General features: G+C 46.1%; 9 protein-coding genes and 1 long non-coding RNA gene across 15 annotated transcripts; 5 read left to right on the top strand and 5 right to left on the bottom strand.

Annotated features, from left to right (window-relative positions):
• Positions 1-47: 47 nt before the first annotated feature.
• Positions 48-1379, bottom strand: LOC135348437 (AP-5 complex subunit mu-1-like). Its single transcript, XM_064546653.1, has 6 exons — positions 1259-1379; positions 1094-1211; positions 919-1049; positions 804-870; positions 615-746; positions 48-571 (listed from the first exon to the last, which is right to left on the bottom strand). Exons 1-6 carry the CDS (start codon positions 1327-1329, stop codon positions 542-544), a joined length of 549 nt encoding a protein of 182 aa, XP_064402723.1. The 5' UTR covers positions 1330-1379; the 3' UTR covers positions 48-541.
• A 12-nt stretch (positions 1380-1391) lies between these two features.
• LOC135348438 (COA8 family protein Y39B6A.34, mitochondrial-like) lies at positions 1392-2134 on the top strand. Its single transcript, XM_064546654.1, has 4 exons — positions 1392-1552; positions 1653-1776; positions 1829-1919; positions 1966-2134. The coding sequence occupies exons 1-4, from the start codon at positions 1427-1429 to the stop codon at positions 2054-2056; spliced, it is 432 nt and encodes a 143-aa protein (XP_064402724.1). The 5' UTR covers positions 1392-1426; the 3' UTR covers positions 2057-2134.
• LOC135348436 (synaptosomal-associated protein 23-like) lies at positions 2002-3106 on the bottom strand. The gene is made up of 3 exons (XM_064546652.1): positions 2946-3106; positions 2438-2883; positions 2002-2352 (listed from the first exon to the last, which is right to left on the bottom strand). The coding sequence occupies exons 1-3, from the start codon at positions 2949-2951 to the stop codon at positions 2193-2195; spliced, it is 612 nt and encodes a 203-aa protein (XP_064402722.1). The 5' UTR covers positions 2952-3106; the 3' UTR covers positions 2002-2192.
• Positions 3107-3209: 103 nt separating this feature from the next.
• LOC135348433 (proteasome subunit alpha type-6-like) lies at positions 3210-4921 on the top strand. Its single transcript, XM_064546650.1, has 6 exons — positions 3210-3370; positions 3752-3928; positions 3990-4145; positions 4281-4459; positions 4507-4601; positions 4773-4921. The coding sequence occupies exons 1-6, from the start codon at positions 3256-3258 to the stop codon at positions 4828-4830; spliced, it is 780 nt and encodes a 259-aa protein (XP_064402720.1). The 5' UTR covers positions 3210-3255; the 3' UTR covers positions 4831-4921.
• On the bottom strand, positions 4792-5134 carry LOC135348440 (uncharacterized). The gene is made up of 2 exons (XR_010398749.1): positions 4992-5134; positions 4792-4924 (listed from the first exon to the last, which is right to left on the bottom strand). It is a non-coding gene; the product is annotated as an uncharacterized LOC135348440 (long non-coding RNA).
• Positions 5135-5227: 93 nt separating this feature from the next.
• Positions 5228-9045, top strand: LOC135348430 (sorting nexin-32-like). The gene is made up of 14 exons (XM_064546645.1): positions 5228-5385; positions 5456-5611; positions 5684-5794; positions 5854-5920; positions 7289-7343; positions 7394-7517; positions 7572-7726; positions 7905-8030; positions 8084-8123; positions 8173-8259; positions 8309-8468; positions 8636-8685; positions 8740-8775; positions 8862-9045. Exons 1-14 carry the CDS (start codon positions 5380-5382, stop codon positions 8910-8912), a joined length of 1224 nt encoding a protein of 407 aa, XP_064402715.1. The 5' UTR covers positions 5228-5379; the 3' UTR covers positions 8913-9045.
• A 257-nt stretch (positions 9046-9302) lies between these two features.
• LOC135348439 (protein dpy-30 homolog) lies at positions 9303-9862 on the top strand. Its single transcript, XM_064546656.1, has 3 exons — positions 9303-9484; positions 9530-9669; positions 9720-9862. The coding sequence occupies exons 1-3, from the start codon at positions 9380-9382 to the stop codon at positions 9787-9789; spliced, it is 315 nt and encodes a 104-aa protein (XP_064402726.1). The 5' UTR covers positions 9303-9379; the 3' UTR covers positions 9790-9862.
• Positions 9834-15992, bottom strand: LOC135348425 (striatin-like). The gene is made up of 15 exons (XM_064546634.1): positions 15677-15992; positions 15271-15374; positions 14970-15049; positions 14407-14470; positions 14172-14316; positions 13019-13173; positions 12825-12939; positions 12435-12666; positions 12133-12377; positions 11980-12041; positions 11206-11495; positions 10991-11158; positions 10734-10874; positions 10382-10576; positions 9834-10313 (listed from the first exon to the last, which is right to left on the bottom strand). The coding sequence occupies exons 1-15, from the start codon at positions 15851-15853 to the stop codon at positions 10144-10146; spliced, it is 2343 nt and encodes a 780-aa protein (XP_064402704.1). The 5' UTR covers positions 15854-15992; the 3' UTR covers positions 9834-10143.
• A 29-nt stretch (positions 15993-16021) lies between these two features.
• LOC135348427 (putative ammonium transporter sll1017) lies at positions 16022-20214 on the top strand. Of its 6 annotated transcripts, none has more exons than XM_064546637.1 (16): positions 16022-16070; positions 16151-16261; positions 16438-16533; positions 16711-16782; positions 16840-17079; positions 17152-17356; positions 18015-18115; positions 18161-18228; positions 18298-18425; positions 18473-18615; positions 18703-18823; positions 18917-19010; positions 19079-19193; positions 19247-19380; positions 19554-19719; positions 19839-20214. In XM_064546637.1, exons 2-16 carry the CDS (start codon positions 16178-16180, stop codon positions 20064-20066), a joined length of 1995 nt encoding a protein of 664 aa, XP_064402707.1. In that variant the 5' UTR covers positions 16022-16070; positions 16151-16177; the 3' UTR covers positions 20067-20214. The 6 variants fall into 6 exon arrangements, with proteins under 6 accessions (XP_064402707.1, XP_064402706.1, XP_064402709.1 ...); XM_064546636.1 differs by having other exon boundaries at positions 16055-16071; positions 16107-16261; XM_064546639.1 differs by having other exon boundaries at positions 16055-16071; positions 16107-16261; positions 19842-20214.
• LOC135348432 (protein MEMO1-like) lies at positions 20139-21693 on the bottom strand. The gene is made up of 8 exons (XM_064546649.1): positions 21556-21693; positions 21431-21512; positions 21292-21360; positions 21127-21239; positions 20827-21081; positions 20692-20768; positions 20535-20639; positions 20139-20367 (listed from the first exon to the last, which is right to left on the bottom strand). Exons 1-8 carry the CDS (start codon positions 21653-21655, stop codon positions 20221-20223), a joined length of 948 nt encoding a protein of 315 aa, XP_064402719.1. The 5' UTR covers positions 21656-21693; the 3' UTR covers positions 20139-20220.
• Positions 21694-21737: the final 44 nt, after the last annotated feature.

Here is a 21737-nt window from a genome sequence, read left to right on the forward strand (position 1 = left end):
TCCAACCAGGACTCTAGGAGAGAGGGGCCATTAGACAATGCATAGCTAACACGCGCACACACTCCAACCAGGACTCTAGGAGAGAGGGGCCATTAGACAATGCATAGCTAACACGCGCACACACTCCAACCAGGACTCTAGGAGAGAGGGGCCATTAGACAATGCATAGCTAACACGCGCACACACTCCAACCAGGACTCTAGGAGAGAGGGGCCATTAGACAATGCATAGCTAACACGCGCACACACTCCAACCAGGACTCTAGGAGAGAGGGGCCATTAGACAATGCATAGCTAACACGCGCACACACTCCAACCAGGACTCTAGGAGAGAGGGGCCATTAGACAATGCATAGCTAACACGCGCACACACTCCAACCAGGACTCTAGGAGAGAGGGGCCATTAGACAATGCATAGCTAACACGCACACACATTCCAACCAGGACTCTAGGAGAGAGGGGCCATTAGACAATGCATAGCTAACACGCACACACACTCCAACCAGGACTCTAGGAGAGAGGGGCCATTAGACAATGCATAGCTAACACGCACACACACTCCAACCAGGACTCTAGGAGAGAGGGGCCATTAGACAATGCATAGCTAATACAAACCTTCTGTAGGTCACTAAGAGGCTTGACTTTAGCTGGAACTGGAGTCAGTCGATTGATTGCATTAGATGGACGCAGATCCAGGGGCGTGCCAAATGGGGCACACACACTCAAAAAGCTCCTTAACTCAGTCAACTACAGGCCGGCCACACACGTACCAGAGTTAGTTAATTATGCAATGATTATGCTTACGTCTAGAGGATCTGTGATCAGTTCTGCCATAGCCTCTAACATGCTCAGGGCACAAGGTACACTCTGCCTGCAGTAACCTCAATAAGACACGTGACTAAAGGTACAACACACTCACTGGTCCACTCCGAGGGCTGCTAATAGATGGTCTGATGAATGGATGACAACCAGTGGCCCCAACTTGCCCTCTCCAAGCCAGTACACAGGAGATGAGTGGGAGCCCACACAACTGTCTCTAGTCTCACTGAACTAACACACACACACAATGAGAGACAGAGAATACACTCACTTACTGTTGCATGTTGTTGAGTGGCGACTGAGAGGAGGGAGATTATCAATTCATTATCAGCTGGTAGTGAAGTGTACTGAGAAGACTGAAGCTGTGCTCGCCGCTCTACTGTAGGATAGCGTCTGTACAGTAGAACACTGAGTACATGCAGAGCTAGGGGGTACCATACCTTGCAAATAGACACCGTGGGGGAGACTCCTCTGTCCCTACAGTAACAACCCAAACACCACGCACACTCATCTTCAATAACAATAATGATTCTAATTAACTGCCATTTATTCGGTTCAAAGGTCACGATTCTACGTAATGCACATTTAAATAGGGGTTAAAGGTCACTATGCTACTAACAAGAAGTCTTCTGAGAAGGGTACTGTACTGTCGACACAAACACACTCTGGTAGGTCCTTCAGATCCTCTATCTAACATCAGACCTGTCCAACACCTCCAGCCGTCCTCTCAAGCTGTAAGCACCTGTACATGTGTGTATGCAACCTGTACGTTACCATAGATACTATCTATGACGTTACCTGTGTGTGTGTGCAACCATTATTTATCATTCACAGGAGCTGAGGGTACAGGAACTGGAGAATAAGGTGTGGCAGTACAACCATGAGTTCTGGTCTAGACACAACCGTCAATTTCAAGAGGGGAAAGATGTGTTTGCCCAGAGTCGGCTTGTTGATACAGGTACGACCCTCTCCCCTTTTATACCATACACTAGTGACATCTCATACTACAGGTGGTGAGGGGAGGCTGAGTGTGAGGGAGCTGTCAGAGTTCTATAAGAGGTTCTTAGATGACAAGTATCCAGAGCATCTCAGCTACACCAAGTAAGCCCCCTTATTAATTGTGCTATTATTAGTGTGTCACTGGCAGGGGGTGGCTGAAACTACAGAGCAAGTTAACTTGGAACATTCTGAAACTAAACGTTCAACAGATGTTCACAACAAACAATAACAAAACATAGTTACAGTTTATATCATGTCATGTGTGTAATTGTATTAAAAGATTGATACTAAAAACAATAATCATTAAGAACAATGAAGTTATCCTTATTCTAGGTACACACTGATAAATAATTATACAGTTTCTGTTGGCAATGTTCAGAGTTGCCTACGAATGCGTGAGTTGGCTTGGTCCAAATGAGAAACATTGACATCAGCTTTCTTGTTGACTCTGTCCAACTGCTTGTTCTGCCGGTCCAACTCTCCTCCCATTTCCTCAGCAATGCCCTTGAGGTTGCCCAGAATATCACCAACAGCCCTGCACAAACACAATAATTATCACAAAAGGCTTGGGGGACTCAGTACAAGTGTAGGTAATAATCACACAATGAACGTTTCCTTACTGAAGGTTGTCCTCCATTTCGTCCTCGCGCTCGTCCCCAGTCACTCTCTTAACATAAGGTCCGGAGGGATCATCACGACTAGCCCCTCCCCCACTCCTACGAGGCTGATCCTGAACCACATTGTCCATCTCAGCTTTCTTTCCGTACACTTTCTTGTACTGACGATTCTTCGACATGTCACGAGGTACACAGCAACGATGGAAACAACAGCAACAAGTCTCAAGTTTAGTGAGGTTACGATCAGTCTGCTTGAGGTCAACATCAATCTCATCCAACCTGTTCTCAACATTGTCCAACTGCTCCCCTTGCTCGTTGAGGGTGATCAAAGTATCGACGCCCATCCTATTAGTCTCCTCAGCTACCTGTCTAATACGCTTGGTAGCATCGAGACTCTCGTTAGTGACATGATCAATCCTTTGTTCAACACGGTAGCGCTCATCCTCATCCTACAATAAAGAGATGGATAGTGAACACTCCAACACCGCACTACAGCGGAATAACAACTTACGGCCATATCTCTCTCTTCTAATAGCGGCTCTCTCTCTTCCAGGTAACTACCGGCTTTACTCGAAGACCTTCTATTGAAAGAATCCAGTTTTACAGCTTATTGATTGTGTCTTGTCTTTGGGCTTGGTTTCTAGACATCACATGATACACGTACACAGCAACGCCTTTTTTTTTTTTTTTTGCATACGCAACTAGCCTCGATTCCAGGCCGCGAAGAACTTTGCGGCCTGGAATCGAGGCTAAGCAACTTGCCTTGCCCTTAGTTCAAAGGTCATAATAATTGACAATTGTCAAGGTCGTCAAAGTAATAAATGAGAGATCAACATCAACGTGGTTTGCTAGTCATCAAAATGGCGAGGGGTAGCAGTGCTGGATTTGACCGTCATATCACGATATTCTCTCCTGAGGGCCGGCTCTATCAAGTTGGTAGGTTGTGCAGTAGCCTTTCAGTTTAATAGTTGATCTACCCTATACCTTTTAATCTATACCATATAAACCAACCGATCGATCGAGCTTAGTAATTTCTGACCTCTAAAAGTAGCAACCGTTAATACGTTGACAATAATTTTTAATTTCACGTCCACCCTAGCCTGATTCTAGCCTACTGGAAAATACACGTTTTTAAACTGCTAGAAATCAAAGTGAGTAGAGCTACCTCCAATTAGATGCGACCCTCTAAATATGCAACACCCAGTCTTCAATATTATTTTTCAACCTCCAAAAGAAGCGACCTCTGGCTTCGTAATTATTAGTCTTGATTGATTGGTAGCTGTTAAGAGAGTCACTGTTGATATTGTCTCCTTGCAGAGTATGCGTTCAAAGCCATCAACCAAGGCATGACCACCTCTCTGGGTGTGCGTGGTACAGACTGTGCCGTAGTTATCACTCAACACAAGGTTCCTGACAGTCTCCTAGACCCCTCATCTGTGAGTCACCTCTATCCCGTCACTGAGCATATTGGGGCAGTCATGACGGGAATGGTGGGTAAGTGCTGACTGTCTTTATCTCAAGACCTTGTTTACTTATTATGATCATACTCTTTCAGCTGACGGCAGAGCTCAGGTTCAAAGGGCGCGACAGGAGGCAGCGGATTTTCAGTATCGCTATGGTTACGAGATGCCAGTGGACGTGTTGTGTCGTAGAATGGCTGACATTTCTCAAGTCTACACTCAGAATGCCAACATGCGTCCTCTTGGGTGCAGTAAGTCTGCACCAGTTTGCTCTTTTCATATTTCAGTCGTTTTGGTAGCTATCTCTGAGAGCTCGTTAATTAGATTGCATTCAATAGCTTTCCAGTGATGTGCTTAGATACAAGTTAGTTGTGTGTGTATTGCAGGCATGATCTTGGTGTCGATGGATGAAGAGAAGGGACCACAAGTCTACAAGACTGACCCTGCTGGCTACTACTGTGGATACAAGGCCGTGGCTGTTGGTGTTAAGCAAACTGAGGCTAACAACTATCTAGAGAAGAAGATACGCAAGAAACCCTCCTGGACCTACAACGAGACGGTGGAGGTATTTACTGTACTGTATGAGTGTGTTGAGTAACTGCTTGTGTTTAGATGGCAATAATGGCATTGTCCTCTGTGCTCTCTGCTGACTTCAAGTCCTCTGATATTGAGATTGGAGTCGTCTCAAAAGATAACCCAAAGTTCAGGTGAGTCTAAAATAATGCCTATACCCACCCACACCACATGCACACACACACCCACACCACACCATGCACACACACACCCACACCACACTATGCACACACACACCCACACCACACTATGCATGCATGTACACACACCCACACACACCCACACCACACTATGCATGCATGCAGGGTATTGACCGAGGCTCAAGTGGACGAGAGGCTAGTAGCTATTGCTGATAGAGACTGAGCAACAACATTACTATAATACAATGATTATATTGTTTATGTTCTTTGCCTCTTGTTGTCTGTATTATCGATGTCGCTGTCAAAGCTCTCAATATCTGCAGTGAAATATCTGCAGTGAAATAACATAAATTATTGTCAGTTCTTACTGTGCATGTATGTTACCTTGGGCCATGTGACCACGCCCACTTGACACGCCCATCGCTTTCTCTTTATCTACAAGTTCACTGAGTGCACAATTAATGACATCCTGAAAGTTCACCAGCTCTTGGCTGAGGACTGAAAGATGGCTGCCCTCCTTTGTTCCTATCTCCACTGTCTTGTTAATGTCCACAGGGTCACGTCCACCATAAATCCTGCATTGCAGCTGAGCAGCCATTTTGTAATGACCAGAATGATGTCACATTCGCGTCCTGGATTCGAGGTTATTACACCTGAAAAAGGGGCTGGTGCACATGACACAGTGACCTTTGACCCCGAAAATAAGCTTTGTTTGTCCTCTACAGCTAGCTAGTCGGCCTACCTCTCTATTTAACTTGTTGCTGGTTTCACAATGATGGTGAGTGGTGGCTGATACATGGATCATAGCTATGCAATACAAGTTGCTAGTAGACAACCTTCCCTCACAGGATAGTGAGGACTTGAATGCCCCAGACTTGGGGGAGGAGGTGGCTGCAAAGGAACGATCAGCTACAGTGGACTTGGAGACTGACACCTCTCTCCTTGTAGACATCTCTGATGCACTCAGTGAACAAGAGAAGGTCAAGTTCACCGTGCACACTAAGGTACGATAGGAAGGGGTGTGACTCTGCATGTGGGGGTGTGGCTTGTGTGACTCTGTGTGTATGTGTGTGTAGACAACTCTCAAAGTGTTCAAGAAGACAGACTTCACGACTGTGAGGGACCATGCTGAGTTCTTGTGGCTTCATGATCGCTTTGTAGAGGATGAAGAGTACGCTGGAATCATTGTGAGTATACACACCGGGATAGACCACACCCCTTAACCACGCCCCATCAACTCACACAGATCCCACCAGCTCCTCCGAAACCAGATTTTGATGAGCCTCGACACAAACTGGCCAAGCTTAGAGAAGGTTCAGATTTCATTTGTGTAATAAAATACATGATTGTACATTGTAGCGTTAAAATAGAGCATTCTTGAACGGCCATAACTTTAGTTCCGTTGGTCCAATAACGTTTATTTTCTGAAAGCTTAGAAATCATTTTGGATTGAAACACATCATTTGAAAAGTATTTTTCCAAGCATTCAGAAAATCCAAAAATTTTTGACTTTGGATCCACAGAATTCAAGTTATGGCAGCTGAAAGATATTGATTTTAAACGGAGGGGGTGGGGGTGTAGTTGAACATCTTTCAACAGCCATAACTTGAGTACAGTTGATCCAATGTTAAAAATGTCATGATGAGAAAAATACCTTTCAAATGGTGTGTTTCAATCCAAAATTTCGTCCGGGCCGTAATTTGTCATTTTTCTGCCTCGGACCATGGGCAAAAATATTTGCCGATTTGGCCGTACCATGGATTATAGCCCATGGTCCGAGGCCAAAAAATGACAAATTACGGCTTGCTGATTTGGCCGTACCATGGGCTATAATCCATGGTACGGCCAAATCAGCAAATATTTTTATCTCTCAAATATGAACTTTGATGACACCATTTGAAAGGTATTTTTCCAAGCATTCAGAAAATCCAAAAATTTTTGACTTTGGATCCACAGAATTCAAGTTATGGCAGCTGAAAGATATTGATTAAACGGAGGGGGTGGGGGGTGTAGTTGAACATCTTTCAACAGCCATAACTTGAGTACAGTTGATCCAATGTAAAAAATGTCATGATTTTCTAAAAGCTCAGAAAAATACCTTTCAAATGATGTGTTTCAATCCAAAATTTCGTCCGGGCCGTAATTTGTCATTTTTTGGCCTCGGACCATGGGCTATAATCCATGGTACGGCCAAATCGGCAAATATTTTTATCTCTCAAATATGAACTTTGATGACACCATTTGAAAGATATTTTTCCAAGCATTCAGAAAATCCAAAAATTTTTGACTTTGGATCTACAGAATTCAAGTTATAGCAGCTGAAAGATATTGATTAAACGGAGGGGGTGGGGGTGTAGTTGAACATCTTTCAACAGCCATAACTTCAGTACAGTTGATCCAATGTCAAAAATTTCACGGCCTATCTCTCAAATATAAACTTTGATGACACAGATATTTTTCAACAACATTTTGATGTGCTAAAAAAAGAGACAAAATACTATTGTTAGGGTTAGGGTTAGGGGTGGTCTTTCCCAGAAATGAATTATGGCCTGTTCCAAATATTTATGATTTAAGCATACAATCGTTGAATTTGGACCACCAGAACTCTTGTTACAGAGCCGATTCTAGTAATTTCCAAATGAAGAGGCCTCTAATTATACATGTATTATTAATACCTTCAGGCGAGGAAACCATGACCAAGGAAGAGTACACCAAGATGAAGCAAGAACTTGAAGCGTAAGTATGCATGCATGTACAGTGTATTCCCACTGTCACTGTCTGTACAGGGAGTACCTGGCTACCTTCAAGAAGACAGTTGCCATGCATGAAGTGTTTCTTCAGAGGCTGGCAGCTCACCCTGTGTTGAGGACTGACCGCAACTACCAGGTCTTCCTCGAGTTTGATGGAGATGTAGGTCCATGCAAATAGTGGAGGATGTAGTTGAATATACTTCCTTCCCTCCAGCTGAGTGTACGCAGCAAGAACACTAAAGAGAAGCTAGGTTCCCTGTTCAAAGGATTCTCCAAGAGCATTGATGAATCTTTGGTGCTCAAGAGCTACAAAGATGTGGACTCGTGGTTCGAAGCAGAGAAGAAGTTCCTTGATGAATACCATGCCAAGTAAGCACTCAGCTCAATGTTGGTATAGGTATGTATCCTTACTTGCATGCATAGCTGTTTTATAATTAGCTATCTAAACATTAATAATTATGTCCAATAGCTACACAAGATGTATGTGATACGTTTTACAGATAATACATCCATTGTTGTGTACTCAGTGCCACCAATTGTTCTGCAGAGTACGTGATGCCACTAAGGCAGGGGACAAAGTTACCAAGGCCCACAAGAGACTAGCTGACTCATACATTGGAGTGTCTGCTTATGTTAGCCTCCTGTCAGTGGGCAAGGATGACCCTCTAGCTGGGTATGTCTCAATAGCCCCCTTCATTAGTCTCTGTGATTGTGTACCTTCCTCAGATTGTATCGCAAGACTGGTGACAGCTATGAGAAGATTAGAGTGAGTTTATATGTACACTAGCTGTACTTGACATTGCCTCTGTGTGTAGAAACTTGAGGGGCGCGTCACATCTGATGAGGACTTGAAACTCTCTGATCTCCTTCGCTACTATGAGCGTGACTCTCAAGCTTGCCTCGTAAGGTCATGTGATATTCTCTGGTCCTCCCTCATGTCATGTGATGCAGGACTTGCTGTATCGACGAATGAGGAGCCTGGCCAACTACGAGGCTGCCAATAAGAAACTAGAGACAGCTAAAGTCAAGAACAAAGGAGTAAGTGAGGCAGAGACTAGCCAGCAGACATGCAGCACCAAGTTTGAGAAGCTGTCAGACACTGGAAAGCAAGGTACCTCTATTCAAAACCCTTAGGCGTTATCTTTTACTCATAGCAGCCTCTAGAATCTGTGTATTGTATTGTCATGGGGAGCAGGGCACCTAGAGGGGACTAGTGGGCTATGTTGTGCAACCCTTTCCAGTCTGTCTTGGTTGATTGATTAATGTGTGTGTTTGCAGAGTTACTGTCTTTCAAGGAACGAAGAGTGGCAGCCTACAAGAAAAATCTGGTAATGTATTGTAATTGAAATGCTGATGTATACGCTCATAATTATGTGATACAGGTGGAGCTGTCTGAGCTACAGATAAAACATGCTAAGGTACTTAACACACAGTATGGCATTGATATTACCCCCCACACAGTATGGCATTGACATTACCCCCCCCCCCCCACACACACACACAGTCACAGGTGGCAGTACTGCGCTCAACACTGGCAGCTATAAAGGAACTCTAACGGGTTTTGTTTCTCACTAACTAATGTTAGCATCTTTGTGTATAATTATTATAGATCACTTTATTTTGGATTGTAGATCTTTGTAGCCGTTGTATCGAACGTTTTTTTGATTAATACGATTTTTGTCCCACGATTGAGTTTGATACCTGCAAGCATTTGCTCGGTGAAAAATACAAAAAAAAAATGTAGTAAGTGGCTGTGCGGCGGTGCCTGTAGCTATGGATCCTTAAGCCTACTCTCCTGAAGACCAATCTGGGTACTAAAAAATGTTCACAGCTAATGATGATGCCGTACATATTCTATTTCAGCAAACCATGTGCAAAATAGTAGCCCAGAGGAGGTCCGACAAGGTCAAAAGGTCACAACTAATGACAGATCTGGGTGCATATTTGTACTTTGAACTGTGCGCCAAATAATAATATCTATTACAAGTTTAAGTCACCGTTGCTCTGACAACAACGATTGAAATGGAGACAGCTACTAGTGATGAAAAGATGTCTAAAGAAGAGCCTGAGCAGCAGTCAGAGGATCAAGCAGAGGAGCCCATAAAGGGACTCCCTGACTCTGTCTTGGTGAGCTCTGTGCTATTAAATGGTGCTATTATCTTGCTTTGTTAGAGGTTCATAGAGATGCAAGAAGCCCGAATGGAAGCGCCCATGCCCAAGGTGGAGATAGACTCCCTCAGTACTCGATCCTACCTGGATCACACTGTGGTGCCTGTGATGATGGATGCCATGGCTGCAGTAGCACGTCAGAGGTAAGGTGTCTTATATACTAATACAGTCATGCAGTGTTCATTGCCTGCAGGCCCCCGGACCCCATCGAGTATGTGGCCATGTTCATACTCAAGAACAAAGACAAGTACAAGCAATATTAAATCATTCACAAACTAATTAACTTGTTGTACTGTATTAGTATTAATATTGATGGTGGTAAATTCAATGTCAAAATGTGAATTTGCATGGTAAAGTACAACAAGTGTAAAAAGAAGGCGTGAGTAGATCGAGACAGTAATGACAACATTATAGCCACAGAACAAAACACTTACTATAGTAATACAATAAATAACATAATACTACTACACGGGATAATTATTATACCGTGATATACAGCAAAACTCTAATAAATCACCACCCACTGACAGCAGCTATTTTTGAAGGTCTAGTTTTACAGTCATTGCATGGTGCACTCAAACTATGTGATAAATTGAGCTACTCCTAAATTCAATTATTCATTCAAACACTTTAGCGACTCCATCGGCACCGGCACTGGCAAAGAATGGTAGAGACGGATGACATGCCACACTGTTGACTGATTCATCGTAATGTTTCCTGTGTGCAGGCACTACTTGCACACACGTCTTAGAGTCAACACTCCAGAACCTTAGAGAACCATCATGACCTAGTGTGTGTGTGAGGGGGGAGGCAGTAAAGATGAACATGACACCAAGTCTACATGAGTATACTCACCTCCTGAGAGGAGATAGAGGCCGTGGGGGTCAAAGGTGAGAGCAGCTACAGCATCAGGATGTGCAGTCATAGAGTGAGTCACCTTCCCAGTGTTCTTGTCGTAGAAGCGTATGTACTTGTCCTCGTGTGCAGTGGCCAGTACTGGGAGGGTGGGATGACACACTATACGGTTGATCTGAGTGCCAGGAGTGCCATCTGTGAGGGTGTGTGTGTGTGTGGGGGGGGGGGTGTGTGTGAGGGTTAGCTAGTGGTAATAATTATGTGAGGTATCGCCACTAAGGAGGCTAAAGTACACTGTACATGTATAGCAAACAATACACACACAACACACACAATAAGTACACATGCTCACCATAAGTGCTAGAGCTGTCCAAGTTGAGCACTGATTGTCCTGTCTCCAAGTCAAAGACAATGGCTTTGGCCGCTGAGTAAGAGGCCACCATCTGATAAGAGTCAGTGGAGATGAAGTCCACAGAGGTGGGTATACCACATCCTGCAACACACAGACGGACACCATCAATACAGTCTACTACTACAAAGGCTTGCATCCAACAGAATCATATGGAGAGCATCCACTATGTGGTACAGTGAACTGTCCCATGCACTTACTGTCTTCTACTTGAAACAATTTAAGAAGTGGGTTTGTGTTGTGAGAGTTCCAGAGAATACAGCGACCATCAGCTGAACATGAGAGGAGGAGTCCAGTACTAGGTTGAACTCTGACCTCCCACACTGTATCAGTATGTCCGTGGAGGAGACCAGCGTGTAACAGAGGTTCTGGAGGAAGAGAGGATGACAACAACACTACACTGCAGTAAGCTCACCATAGGGGTCAAAGGGGTCAACCTCGTCTGACGGTAGTTTCCATGCTCTGATGCTCGTGTCCACGCCCCCACTATACACACAGCTCCCATCCTCACTCACGCCCACACACATGACTGCCCCAGTGTGACCCCTAAATGTGTGGGTGGGTTCAAGGTCCACAATACGGTTGTTACGCATCGACTGAGTTGCTTTTTGCAGACTCCACACTTTAAGAGTTGCATCCTCAGAGGCTGTGATTAACATCTGCTCCGTGGGATGAAATACCAGCGAAGTAATGGCATCGAAATGACTGTGTGTGTGTGCAGTGTGTGTGTGTGTGTGTGGTGTGTGTGTGTGTGGTGTGTGGTGTGTGGTGTGTGGGCAGTGTGTGTGTGTGTGTGTGTGTGTGTGTGTGTGTGTGTGTGGGCGTGCATGTGTGTGTGTGACATGTAAGCAATGACCGCAACGACCTACGCTGCAGTGCACTTGCGTGAGCTTTACCTGACTTAAGTTTAGGCGATGCCCCAACTTGATTATGTACTTGAGAAGGAGTATGATGTATTCAAAATTTAGGAAGTACTAAGTAAACTGATTTGTAAGAAATAAGAAAGGTCCCCCAAGAGGGAATCGAACCCATGCCTAATCTATCATCTAATCTACTAAGCCACCACCCTAACCACTAAGCCACACCTATTCTGCCCCTAGTTATTAGTAGTTATTACACCTCTTAGTCACATCACATACATACACTGGTTGCTATGTCATTAATTCCAGACTATGCTCTGTATACTCACCTTCTCATTGTGAACTTGTCATCCCATTTCTTAACTACTTCAGCAGACGAACTCCCCAGAGTCTATGTACAAGACACACACACATTAGCAGTACACACCCACACACCCATACCCCCCCCACACACACACACACACACAGAGTGAGTTCATTACCTCAATTGGTTGGTTGGCTATGTCAATGACTGCAAGATCTCCTAGCATAGAGGCCTTGATGGTTGCCCCGGTAACCCCACCTGGAGACAATCCTAGAGACTCGGGATCAGGGCCACGTTTCCGTCGTCCTGGTAACCGCATGACACCAAATGGTGAAGGTTGTGTGTTTTGTGACTGTTGTGAGGGGGCGTTCTCCGACTGATTCATAAACTCTTCCATACGCTGTAACTCAGAGCGACTAGGACCTGGTGGGCATTAGTTACAGTGGATAATCATTATTTTATATAGAATAATACACTTACGTGATGTAACATCTTTTGTCTTGCGTGGTTTGTTCTCCCTGTATTTAGTGAGCTGCTCAGAGAAATCCGAGGCCCATGGCTCTTGAGGGGACGTGTCCTCAGAGCCACTACCCCCCACAGAGGAGCCACTACCTCCCACAGAGATATCCCCTGCCTCAAAGTCATCACTAGCACTCTCTACACCAATACCAGAGGAGGTGTCATCACTGCCTCTACTAGGGTCCACAAAACCCTGAGAGGTGAGGGGGTGTAGATAGTGATAATGTGGTCACCCAGCCACCACTCTCAGTGAGGGGGCGTGAGATAGCTAGTACAGTGATAATGTGCTCACCCAGCCACCACTCTCAGTGAGGGGGCGTGAGATAGCTAGTACAGTGATAATGTGCTCACCCAGCCACCACTCTCATCATCACTGTCACTGTCATCACTGCCATCCTCATCCTGGTCGTCAAGGAAACCATACTGACTCAGTGCAGACACCACCTCCTCATTGTCCTCCCCCTCACTGCACACACAAGCACACACACACACAAGCACACACATTATGAGGTGGTTATTGTATGCACACTGAGTGAGTGTCTCACTTGTTGTCCTCCTCTTGCAATGGCTGTGCCTCATCATCGAGGGTCTGTCTAGGGAAGGAGGGGGATGGTTGAGCCGTCATGTCTGACCCATTAACAATAGGTCCGTTAGTGAGGCTGGGGAGGTGTGGGGGTGTGGAGGGTGTGAGGCTGGGGAGCTGTGGAGGGGGCGGGTGGACATGAACTATAATAGTTGTGAGAACAGTGATAACTTACTGCACATGACCATAATTAACAATGAGTGTGTACATAACCCACCCACACACTGACAGGGCACACACCCACACACTAGTACTGCACACACACACACACACTAGTACTGCACACACACACTAGTACTGCACACACACACACACACACTAGCACTGCACACACACACTAGTACTGCACACACACACACACACTAGCACTGCACACACACACTAGTACTGCACACACACACACACACTAGCACTGCACACACACACTAGTACTGCACACACACACACACACTAGCACTGCACACACACACTAGTACTGCACACACACACACACACTAGCACTGCACACACACACTAGTACTGCACACACACACACACACTAGCACTGCACACACACACTAGTACTGCACACACACACACACACTAGCACTGCACACACACACTAGTACTGCACACACACACACACACTAGCACTGCACACACACACTAGTACTGCACACACACACACACACACACTAGCACTGCACACACACACTGACAGTACAGTACTGCACACACACACTGACAGTACTGCACATACACACACACACTAGTACTGCACACACACACACACACACACACACTAGTACTGCACACACACACACACACACTAGTACTGCACACACACACTAGTACTGCACACACACACTAGTACTGCACACACACACACACACACTAGTACTGCACTACAGTACACTACAGTACTGCACACACACACACACACACACTGACAGTACTGCACACACACACACACACACACACACACACTGACAGTACTGCACACTGGTATATTATTAGGTACTGTCAGCTATTAATGGGTACAAGCTGAGAGGACATTCCTGAGAGCTGACATTAGTCACAACATACCACATGATTAGTACAGGACATACAAACACACACCAGACAAGACAACTCACAGATGGTTTAGGAGAGTCACTCCTCACACTATTAGAGGTGAGCTGGTCCAATGGTTGGTGCTGTCCATACAGACTCTTGTAGGCAGCTATTCGTGAGACCCTCGCTTCTAGTACATTATCAGGGAACCCCACCTCACGCAGGTAGCTATGTGTGTGTGTGGGTGTGTGTGGGTGGGTGTGTGGTGTGTTGGGGGAGGTAAGTGTAGCCAGTTCATACTAATAACTAACAACGTACTCTCGAAGGATCTTCCTACTCTCTTCTCTCTGCGCAGTGAATGCTGACAGTTCTCGTACGTTAGCTGTAGGGACACACCCACTAATAACAAGGACAGGGGGTACGGTGTGTGGGGGGGGCTAATAACAAGGACAGGGGGTACAGTGTGTGGGGGGGGACTAATAACAAGGACAGGGGGTACGATATGTGGAGGGGGGGACTAATAACAAAGACAGGGGGTATGGTGTGTGGGGGGGACTAATAACAAGGACAGGGGGTACAGTGTGTGGGGGGGGGACTAATAACAAGGATAGGGGGTACAGTGTGTGGGGGGGGGGCTAATAACAAGGACAGGGGGTACAGTGTGTGGGGGGGGCTAATAACAAGGACAGGGGGTACGGTGTGTGGGGGGGGGCTAATAACAAGGACAGGGGGTACGGTGTGTGGAGGGGGGGACTAATAACAAGGACAGGGGGTACGGTGTGTGGAGGGGGGACTAATAACAAAGACAGGGGGTACGGTGTGTGGAGGGGGGGACTAATAACAAGGACAGGGAGTATGATGTAGGGGGGGGATAGACTCACGAGTTGGCTCTGGCTCCAGATTAGGAGGCTTGAGATCAAAGCCCATGTCCTTGCCATGTTGCAACTTGTACAGCTTAGCTCTGTAGGGAAACAAGGACTCTATCAAAACACTCGCCCCACTGAACCCACTGAACTCTGTTCAGGCTATTAATTATCACTCCAAACTTGATAATAGTATTAGCCTCTGTTACGCACGATTCAGGCTCATGTATACATTGAGTATATAGAATAACACAGTGTCCACTTTCTATTTCAGTGCTCCAGCCACTGTACGCCCCAGCCACTGTACAGACTGACTCACCTTTCTTGCTTGAGGGCGTACTCCAGCATCTTTATCCTCCGAACCAAATCGTGCATCAGATTCTCATGACCTTTGCGCTCTCCTTGAAGGAACGCTATCTTGGCCTGCACACACACACACAGAGGAGGTTATATAGTGACTACACACGAGGGGGCGGGTAGTGAGACTAGGGGACAAGTACAAGGGGGTGGGTGATGAGACTAGGGGACAAGTACAAGGGGGTGGGTGATGAGACTAGGGGACAAGTACAAGGGGGTGGGTGATGAGACTAGGGGACTCTGTCTATACGGACACACACATGACATGGAATGGCAACCAGGCTACTATATATATACTATACTATACTATACTAACACGGTACCCTCTAGTGTAGTGTGTGTGTGTGTGTGTGTCGCCCAACCCTCACCTGAAGCTCAGCTCTCTCCACCTCCCAGTTGGCACGCTCTTTCTCAAAACGACTCCATTCGTGTTTAATAAAGTGTAGTATTCCAGGAATAGTGTAGTTGGTGGTGGAGGGTTGTTCCTGGTTGTTGTTACCTCCTCCCATTGGTGGACCCATGGCCCTCTCGCCATCAGCCGCCATTATAGAGTCTCTCTGAGTATCGACACGAAGCTTAGATACACTCTATACTGACATAACTGGACACAGGAATAGACTTGTCGACGGTTGTACTTTCGAGGAAACTTGATCGTCTTTCTCTCTAGCTCTAAGTACATGTGACAGTCACGATGTGTCATGTGCTCACCTCCAGCCCCTCCCCCCTTACCTTCTGCATGCTAACTACCAAGGCCAGGGGCAGGTACGTACGTACTGTTTATTTACATACTGTATAGCTTTACAGACTGTATAGCACTGCCATTAACATTGGAAGCCTTGCAGACTGCTCCTAGCTAGCTGGCTGCGGTTATGGATTATGATACAAATGTCGCTGAGTTCATCTACAATGACACTGACTGGTGCTATGACTACAACTCTTGTATCTTTGAGTATGTGAGTAGACTACACATACATGCAGTGACTTGCACACACACACAGTCACATGCACACACAGTGACATGCACACACAGTCACACACACAGTGACATGCACACACAGTGACATGCACACACAGTGACATGCACACACAGTGACATGGCTGATGCTTGCTCCCTCGTGCACACGTACAGAGACCCTGTGAGATGGATTCTGTGCATGATGACCTACGCTACACTGCACCCAGTGCCTCCTGGGTCCTCACTGCATCCATTCTTGTCTTCTTCATGGTACCTAATAAGTTAACCATAGCTAAAAGTGTCCGAGTCACGTTGCTAGTTGTAATTAAATACTGTATCATGCACAATGCACAATGCACAATCAGCAACCCTCAAAAATAAACACCAACACATTTCCAATGTATGGGGAGGATATGAAGTAACGATATTTATTCCCTTATGTTACAGAAAGCAGGGTTCATGCTATTGGAGGTGGCCTTTGCTAGAGATCAGAAGGAGAGGAGATATGTGGTGGTGCTTGTAAGTGTGTTAGTCAGCCACTACTCAACTAACAGTCCCTCTCTTCCTGTGATGCAGAAACACCAAGATGCATTTGCCAGTGCCTTTGGGTTCTTCCTGATTGGGTTTGATCTCATTTCATACTACAGCACTCCTCAGGATATTCCCACCCAATTCTTCGGTATAACGGACCCTGTTCTGTGGTTCTTCAAGTTCACCTTTGCCAGCAATGCAGCCACTATTGTGGGAGGTTGCCTAGTAACCAACCCCTACAAGTTGAGGATGCCAGCTGCCTTTGTCAGTGCATTTGTTATCAGCGTGAGTTGAACCCTGTAACCTTTCAGTATCTGATCAACCAATGTGACCAATGTGGTGTGTGTGCACTTGTAGGGTATCATCCACCCTATAGTGGCTAGGATCATCTGGTCAGACGACTGCAACACTCTCTCTCCCTATCGCTTCTGTGATTATGGTCCTTACCATCCCTCTACTAATAAGCCAGACTGTGGTTATAACTGCACAGCCTCCCTCACTAGTTTAGGGGACAGAATATATGTGCTCGACTTTGCAGGAGGTGGTGCAGTACATCTCATAGGTGAGTGATGTATTAGCTTCTAGTGTGTATTGATGACAGGAATATAATTATTAACATTACAATTATTTTTCTTCCCACTACTATCTCGTATGCTTTGTTAAAAAAAAAAAATTGATGACAGGAATGGATACCTCGGGGGGGAGGGGGGGGAGGATGTGTGGTTTAATGGTGTCCATTACCTCACATGCACCTCACATGCAGGGGGTATATGTGTGGTTTAATGGTGTCATTACCTCACATGCAGGGGGTATGTGTGGTTTAATGGTGTCATTACCTCACATGCAGGGGGTATGTGTGGTTTAATGGTGTCCATTACCTCACATGCAGGGGGTATGTGTGGTTTAATGGTGTCATTACCTCACATGCAGGGGGTATGTGTGGTTTAATGGTGTCCATTACCTCACATGCAGGGGGTATGTGTGGTTTAATGGTGTCATTACCTCACATGCAGGGGGTATGTGTGGTTTAATGGTGTCCATTACCTCACATGCAGGGGGTATGTGTGGTTTAATGGTGTCATTACCTCACATGCAGGGGGTATGTGTGGTTTAATGGTGTCCATTACCTCACATGCAGGGGGTATGTGTGGTTTAATGGTGTCATTACCTCACATGCAGGGGGTATGTGTGGTTTAATGGTGTCATTACCTCACATGCAGGGGGTATGTGTGGTTTAATGGTGTGTCTGTTTGCCAAGTATCAAGACTGGAAGGACAACAAGAGACTCCGCCCACCGAGGAGAGGCAGGGATGATAGTCAGGTATGGAGTTATGGTCCATATATGCCATCATCACTACATACACAGCAGGCAAGTCAGTTAATGGACCCACCAGCTAAAGGGGCAGAGATGGCAGAGAGAGTCAAGGAACCAGGGTAAGTAAGCCCCACACCCCACACCCCTCACACTGCCCACACACCGCCCACACACCGCCCACACACTAGGAGCTTCTGGACATGGATGTACCCAGTGCATGGTGGAGATGAGGCCATTTCTGAGGCTGCATTGGGTGTCTTCATTCTCTGGTTTTGTTGGTTTGCCTTCAACTGTGGTTCCACTGAGAGCATTGAGGGTGAGTGAGTGTCTCCTAGTACACGCTAACTTCCATCCTCTGTGTAGTTGGTCGCAAACTCAAGCCAGGCAATGATGGCTGGAGCACAGTGTACCCCTTCTATGGTGTCACATCCATCATAGCTGTCAACATGATCATGGCTGGAGCCTCAGGAGGTATCACAGCCATCGTCATTGCAGTCTGGGCACAGGTACTCACACCAATCCTTTGCTTAGTTCTCGATCCCTAGCTGCTAGTGTATCTGCATGCATTCACAGTGTGTGTGTGTTATCTTTAGGTCCGGTATCGCACTGAGTCAGTGAATGCCAATGAGATAGCTAATGGCGTCCTCTCTGCTCTCGTGTCCATCACCTCAGGCTGTGCATTCGTCGACTACTGGGCAGCCTGTCTCATCGGAAGTCAGTCAACTGTAGTTAGTACTGACTAATGTCTATCACATGGTGTATTGATTATAATTATAACTTTTGATTGGCCCCAAACTTTCCCTGCAGGTATTGGTGTGATTCTCTACCACGTTGGCTGCTTCATAGAGTACAAGACTGGAATCAAAGACACCGCTCGAGTGGTCCCAGTACACGGACTCTGGTGAGTACCCTATAGTGTGTCTTTATGTTGTACCCTGTACTCTATAAGTTGTTACTGTAATTATTCAGTGGTCTGTGGAGTCTGATAGCGACGGGAGTGTTCATATACCCTGGTGTCTCAGAGTGTAACCTCCATGCTGCATTTGAGGGACTCTGTTATTGTACTCTGCGATTACCTTATTTGGTAAGACCATCAGCTAGTCTATTGGTGCATTATATATATCCACCCACACACAGAGTTGGGGCGAGCGCTTGCTGGCTCAGCTATTAGCTGGTCTTATCATGATAGCCATTGGAGGAGCTGGGGCCTTCCTCATGTACTTCACTCTCCACATCATTCCCATTGCACCATTCACCTACGCTCTAGACAAGTGAGGCTCTAGGCTCTACCTAACTTGAGAGCTAAGCCACAATTCAGGCTTGTTTCATAGCTAACTTTGAGAGGTCATAACTTGTGTTGCGAACGTCCGATTTCAAAACTTGTTAGTAGGTATTTGAAAGTACTAAGTATGGTGTGCTTGTCCTCGCATGCACACATGCACAGAGTGTTTCGCCTCACACCAGACCTTATTGATGGGAAGAAGCCTTTGCCTCTCAAGTTTGTAGGTGGTTGGCTGTTGACCTCCCCTGAGGAAGATATGAGTCAGCAAGTTGAGGACTACTCTCCTGGCATAGACCCTGAGCCTCCCTCCATGCACACCGGCATTCAGGTGAGGGGGCGTACACACACACTCACACACCCACCCACACTCCATGCACACCGGCATTCAGGTGAGGGGGCGTACACACACACTCACACACCCTCACACACACACTCACACTCATACAGCAGAACACTGGACGAATCCGTAAGAACACTACACGCAGTAACATGGGCACAACTTTGTATGGTACTGTTGGCTCTGTGGACTCTAACCCCATGAGAACCCCTGTCGCCACGGCAACCTACACGTCGGCAACCAATGGAAGTAGACCGGCCGTCCGCTACAAAGGTCAAAGGAGCGCTCGACAAGATCCCATGTACGAGGGTTCAGATGATAGCAACCCAATACTATAGGATACTGACATAATACATTGTTACTGTAATACTGTTGTTTGCTGCAATTTTTGTGTTATCGTTTGCCATGGATATAATAAAATTATAATTATTATAATATTGAGCATATAATACAACCATTATGAAATGAGAGCATGTGGTTATATTCTCTGAGTCATTGTTTGGTTGCTATGGTGAGGGAAGCGGAGGCGTAACTAACTGAGCTATCAGAGAGTGACTTGCAAGCACTTGATTGGTCGTATTTGACCCACTTGAGTGAGAACTGGAGCTCATCATGATGACAGGTGATATCATCCACTGCCTGCATGAGAGAGAGGTGTAGTGACACACCCACTAGCTGTATTGATACACAAGATATCTATTATTGTATACGGAGAAGCAGACTGTTCAGCCAAAGAGGACAGCAATCAATGGCTAGTGAGAGTGTGTAGGAGGGGCTTACTGTGTGTGTGTGTGGGAGGGGCTTACATGTAGTAGGACAGCTATGGGGTGACGTCCACAGATGGTGTTCCTAGTCTCCTCAAGATAAGAGGTGAATCCCACACTGTCCAGAGCTGATATCTTATCCATACCCTATATACAGCACATAGAGGTGGGTGGGGTGGGGTGGGGTGGCAGCACTTACCACATGGTCCATTGCCTCTATAGAAGCATGAATGGGACCATCAGCTTTGTTGTAGCGAGTGTAGTTGAACCTCTTGCCTAATGAAGGAAATAGCGCAGTATATAACAAACCATCTGATTGGTTGGTTTAGTTTACCCCAGTGACAGAAGTCGGAGGATACTATAAATAGATTCTCTGGGTCCAGTAGATATTTGCTGAATAGTTTCCCGTACTCTGCTTCACCTTTGACCTTTAATGACCCCACAAGTATCGGTACAACAGTGAACTTGTCACGCCTACTCTCCATCACCTTGGCAACATAAGGGAGATGCATCTCGATGCTATGCTCTGCCTCGTCCATATCTTGTGACATGACCTCAAACTCTCCACTCCCCCTCAGCTCAGAATATACTGTAGGGAGGGGAATACATGTAGCTAGCATGTGTCAGTGCTCACTGTGTTGGTCTATCTCCAGGTCATATAGAGGTGTGTGGTAATGTGTGAGAGAAGAGAGAGCACAGCCGGGTAAGTACACGTGGTGGGAGGGGCCAAGGATGAACACACGCTTACTGTAGGGGGGTTGTGCTAGTGTGGTGCGTGGTGTGTGGGGGGTGACCTTACACTGTGGAGGGGTCAATCTGCTTGTACGCATATCCAGCACACGGACCACTGTATGCATAACCTGCATGACTGAGATGGAGGTGGTCAAGGTTGTACACTCGTGAACTCCAGTGTTAGTATGTATTATAGGAGAGGATACGGAGCAATAATGGCTCTAGCTGGTGTGTGTATGAGATCTGCCTTCCCCAGCCAATCCTCCAGCTGCTTGTCCAGTACTGGGCCTACAGAGTGAATATAACACACACACAGAGAGAGAGAGAGTACCTTCATTGCTGTACCAGCTACCAGCATGGAGAGCTTGTCTTGATTTAGACATTGTAGCTTTTTGTTCACCAAAATTATAATTATTACCACGTGGACTCATCCCTCCCCGCCCTTCTAGGTCGCCCTTCGATGCTATGGTCATGCTCAGCTGGATCGTTCTATGCATGGCCCCTCAAATTTCA

Source organism: Halichondria panicea, chromosome 15, assembly GCF_963675165.1.
Source record: "Halichondria panicea chromosome 15, odHalPani1.1, whole genome shotgun sequence".
Classification (NCBI taxonomy): domain Eukaryota; kingdom Metazoa; phylum Porifera; class Demospongiae; order Suberitida; family Halichondriidae; genus Halichondria; species Halichondria panicea.

What these genes read in the sequence shown, in the direction of transcription:
- LOC135348437 (XM_064546653.1), bottom strand. Translation starts at nt 1,329, where the DNA reads ATGAGTGTGCGTGGTGTTTGGGTTGTTACTGTAGGGACAGAGGAGTCT. An exon ending in CCACGGTGTCTATTTGCAAG is followed by an intron (nt 1,212 to 1,258) that starts GTATGGTACCCC and finishes TCTACTGTACAG; the next exon opens with ACGCTATCCTACAGTAGAGC. An exon ending in CTCTTAGTGACCTACAGAAG is followed by an intron (nt 572 to 614) that starts GTTTGTATTAGC and finishes CCTCTCTCCTAG; the next exon opens with AGTCCTGGTTGGAGTGTGTG.
- LOC135348438 (XM_064546654.1), top strand. Translation starts at nt 1,427, where the DNA reads ATGCTACTAACAAGAAGTCTTCTGAGAAGGGTACTGTACTGTCGACAC. An exon ending in TCCAGCCGTCCTCTCAAGCT is followed by an intron (nt 1,553 to 1,652) that starts GTAAGCACCTGT and finishes TATCATTCACAG; the next exon opens with GAGCTGAGGGTACAGGAACT. An exon ending in GAGTCGGCTTGTTGATACAG is followed by an intron (nt 1,777 to 1,828) that starts GTACGACCCTCT and finishes CTCATACTACAG; the next exon opens with GTGGTGAGGGGAGGCTGAGT.
- LOC135348436 (XM_064546652.1), bottom strand. An exon ending in GAAATGGAGGACAACCTTCA is followed by an intron (nt 2,353 to 2,437) that starts GTAAGGAAACGT and finishes GTGTTTGTGCAG; the next exon opens with GGCTGTTGGTGATATTCTGG.
- LOC135348433 (XM_064546650.1), top strand. Translation starts at nt 3,256, where the DNA reads ATGAGAGATCAACATCAACGTGGTTTGCTAGTCATCAAAATGGCGAGG. An exon ending in GGGCCGGCTCTATCAAGTTG is followed by an intron (nt 3,371 to 3,751) that starts GTAGGTTGTGCA and finishes GTCTCCTTGCAG; the next exon opens with AGTATGCGTTCAAAGCCATC. An exon ending in CATGCGTCCTCTTGGGTGCA is followed by an intron (nt 4,146 to 4,280) that starts GTAAGTCTGCAC and finishes TGTGTATTGCAG; the next exon opens with GCATGATCTTGGTGTCGATG.
- LOC135348430 (XM_064546645.1), top strand. An exon ending in CTTGATGAATACCATGCCAA is followed by an intron (nt 7,727 to 7,904) that starts GTAAGCACTCAG and finishes ATTGTTCTGCAG; the next exon opens with AGTACGTGATGCCACTAAGG. An exon ending in ACAGCTATGAGAAGATTAGA is followed by an intron (nt 8,124 to 8,172) that starts GTGAGTTTATAT and finishes CTCTGTGTGTAG; the next exon opens with AAACTTGAGGGGCGCGTCAC.
- LOC135348439 (XM_064546656.1), top strand. Translation starts at nt 9,380, where the DNA reads ATGGAGACAGCTACTAGTGATGAAAAGATGTCTAAAGAAGAGCCTGAG. An exon ending in GACTCCCTGACTCTGTCTTG is followed by an intron (nt 9,485 to 9,529) that starts GTGAGCTCTGTG and finishes TTGCTTTGTTAG; the next exon opens with AGGTTCATAGAGATGCAAGA. An exon ending in GCTGCAGTAGCACGTCAGAG is followed by an intron (nt 9,670 to 9,719) that starts GTAAGGTGTCTT and finishes CATTGCCTGCAG; the next exon opens with GCCCCCGGACCCCATCGAGT.
- LOC135348425 (XM_064546634.1), bottom strand. Translation starts at nt 15,853, where the DNA reads ATGGCGGCTGATGGCGAGAGGGCCATGGGTCCACCAATGGGAGGAGGT. An exon ending in GACAAAAGATGTTACATCAC is followed by an intron (nt 12,378 to 12,434) that starts GTAAGTGTATTA and finishes AATGCCCACCAG; the next exon opens with GTCCTAGTCGCTCTGAGTTA. An exon ending in ATTGTTTCAAGTAGAAGACA is followed by an intron (nt 10,875 to 10,990) that starts GTAAGTGCATGG and finishes TGTGTGTTGCAG; the next exon opens with GATGTGGTATACCCACCTCT.
- LOC135348427 (XM_064546637.1), top strand. Translation starts at nt 16,178, where the DNA reads ATGGATTATGATACAAATGTCGCTGAGTTCATCTACAATGACACTGAC. An exon ending in GGAGATATGTGGTGGTGCTT is followed by an intron (nt 16,783 to 16,839) that starts GTAAGTGTGTTA and finishes CCTGTGATGCAG; the next exon opens with AAACACCAAGATGCATTTGC. An exon ending in GTCCCAGTACACGGACTCTG is followed by an intron (nt 19,011 to 19,078) that starts GTGAGTACCCTA and finishes GTAATTATTCAG; the next exon opens with TGGTCTGTGGAGTCTGATAG.
- LOC135348432 (XM_064546649.1), bottom strand. Translation starts at nt 21,655, where the DNA reads ATGAGTCCACGTGGTAATAATTATAATTTTGGTGAACAAAAAGCTACA. An exon ending in CAGATTGACCCCTCCACAGT is followed by an intron (nt 21,240 to 21,291) that starts GTAAGGTCACCC and finishes ACCCCCCTACAG; the next exon opens with TAAGCGTGTGTTCATCCTTG. An exon ending in CTCCGACTTCTGTCACTGGG is followed by an intron (nt 20,769 to 20,826) that starts GTAAACTAAACC and finishes TTCCTTCATTAG; the next exon opens with GCAAGAGGTTCAACTACACT.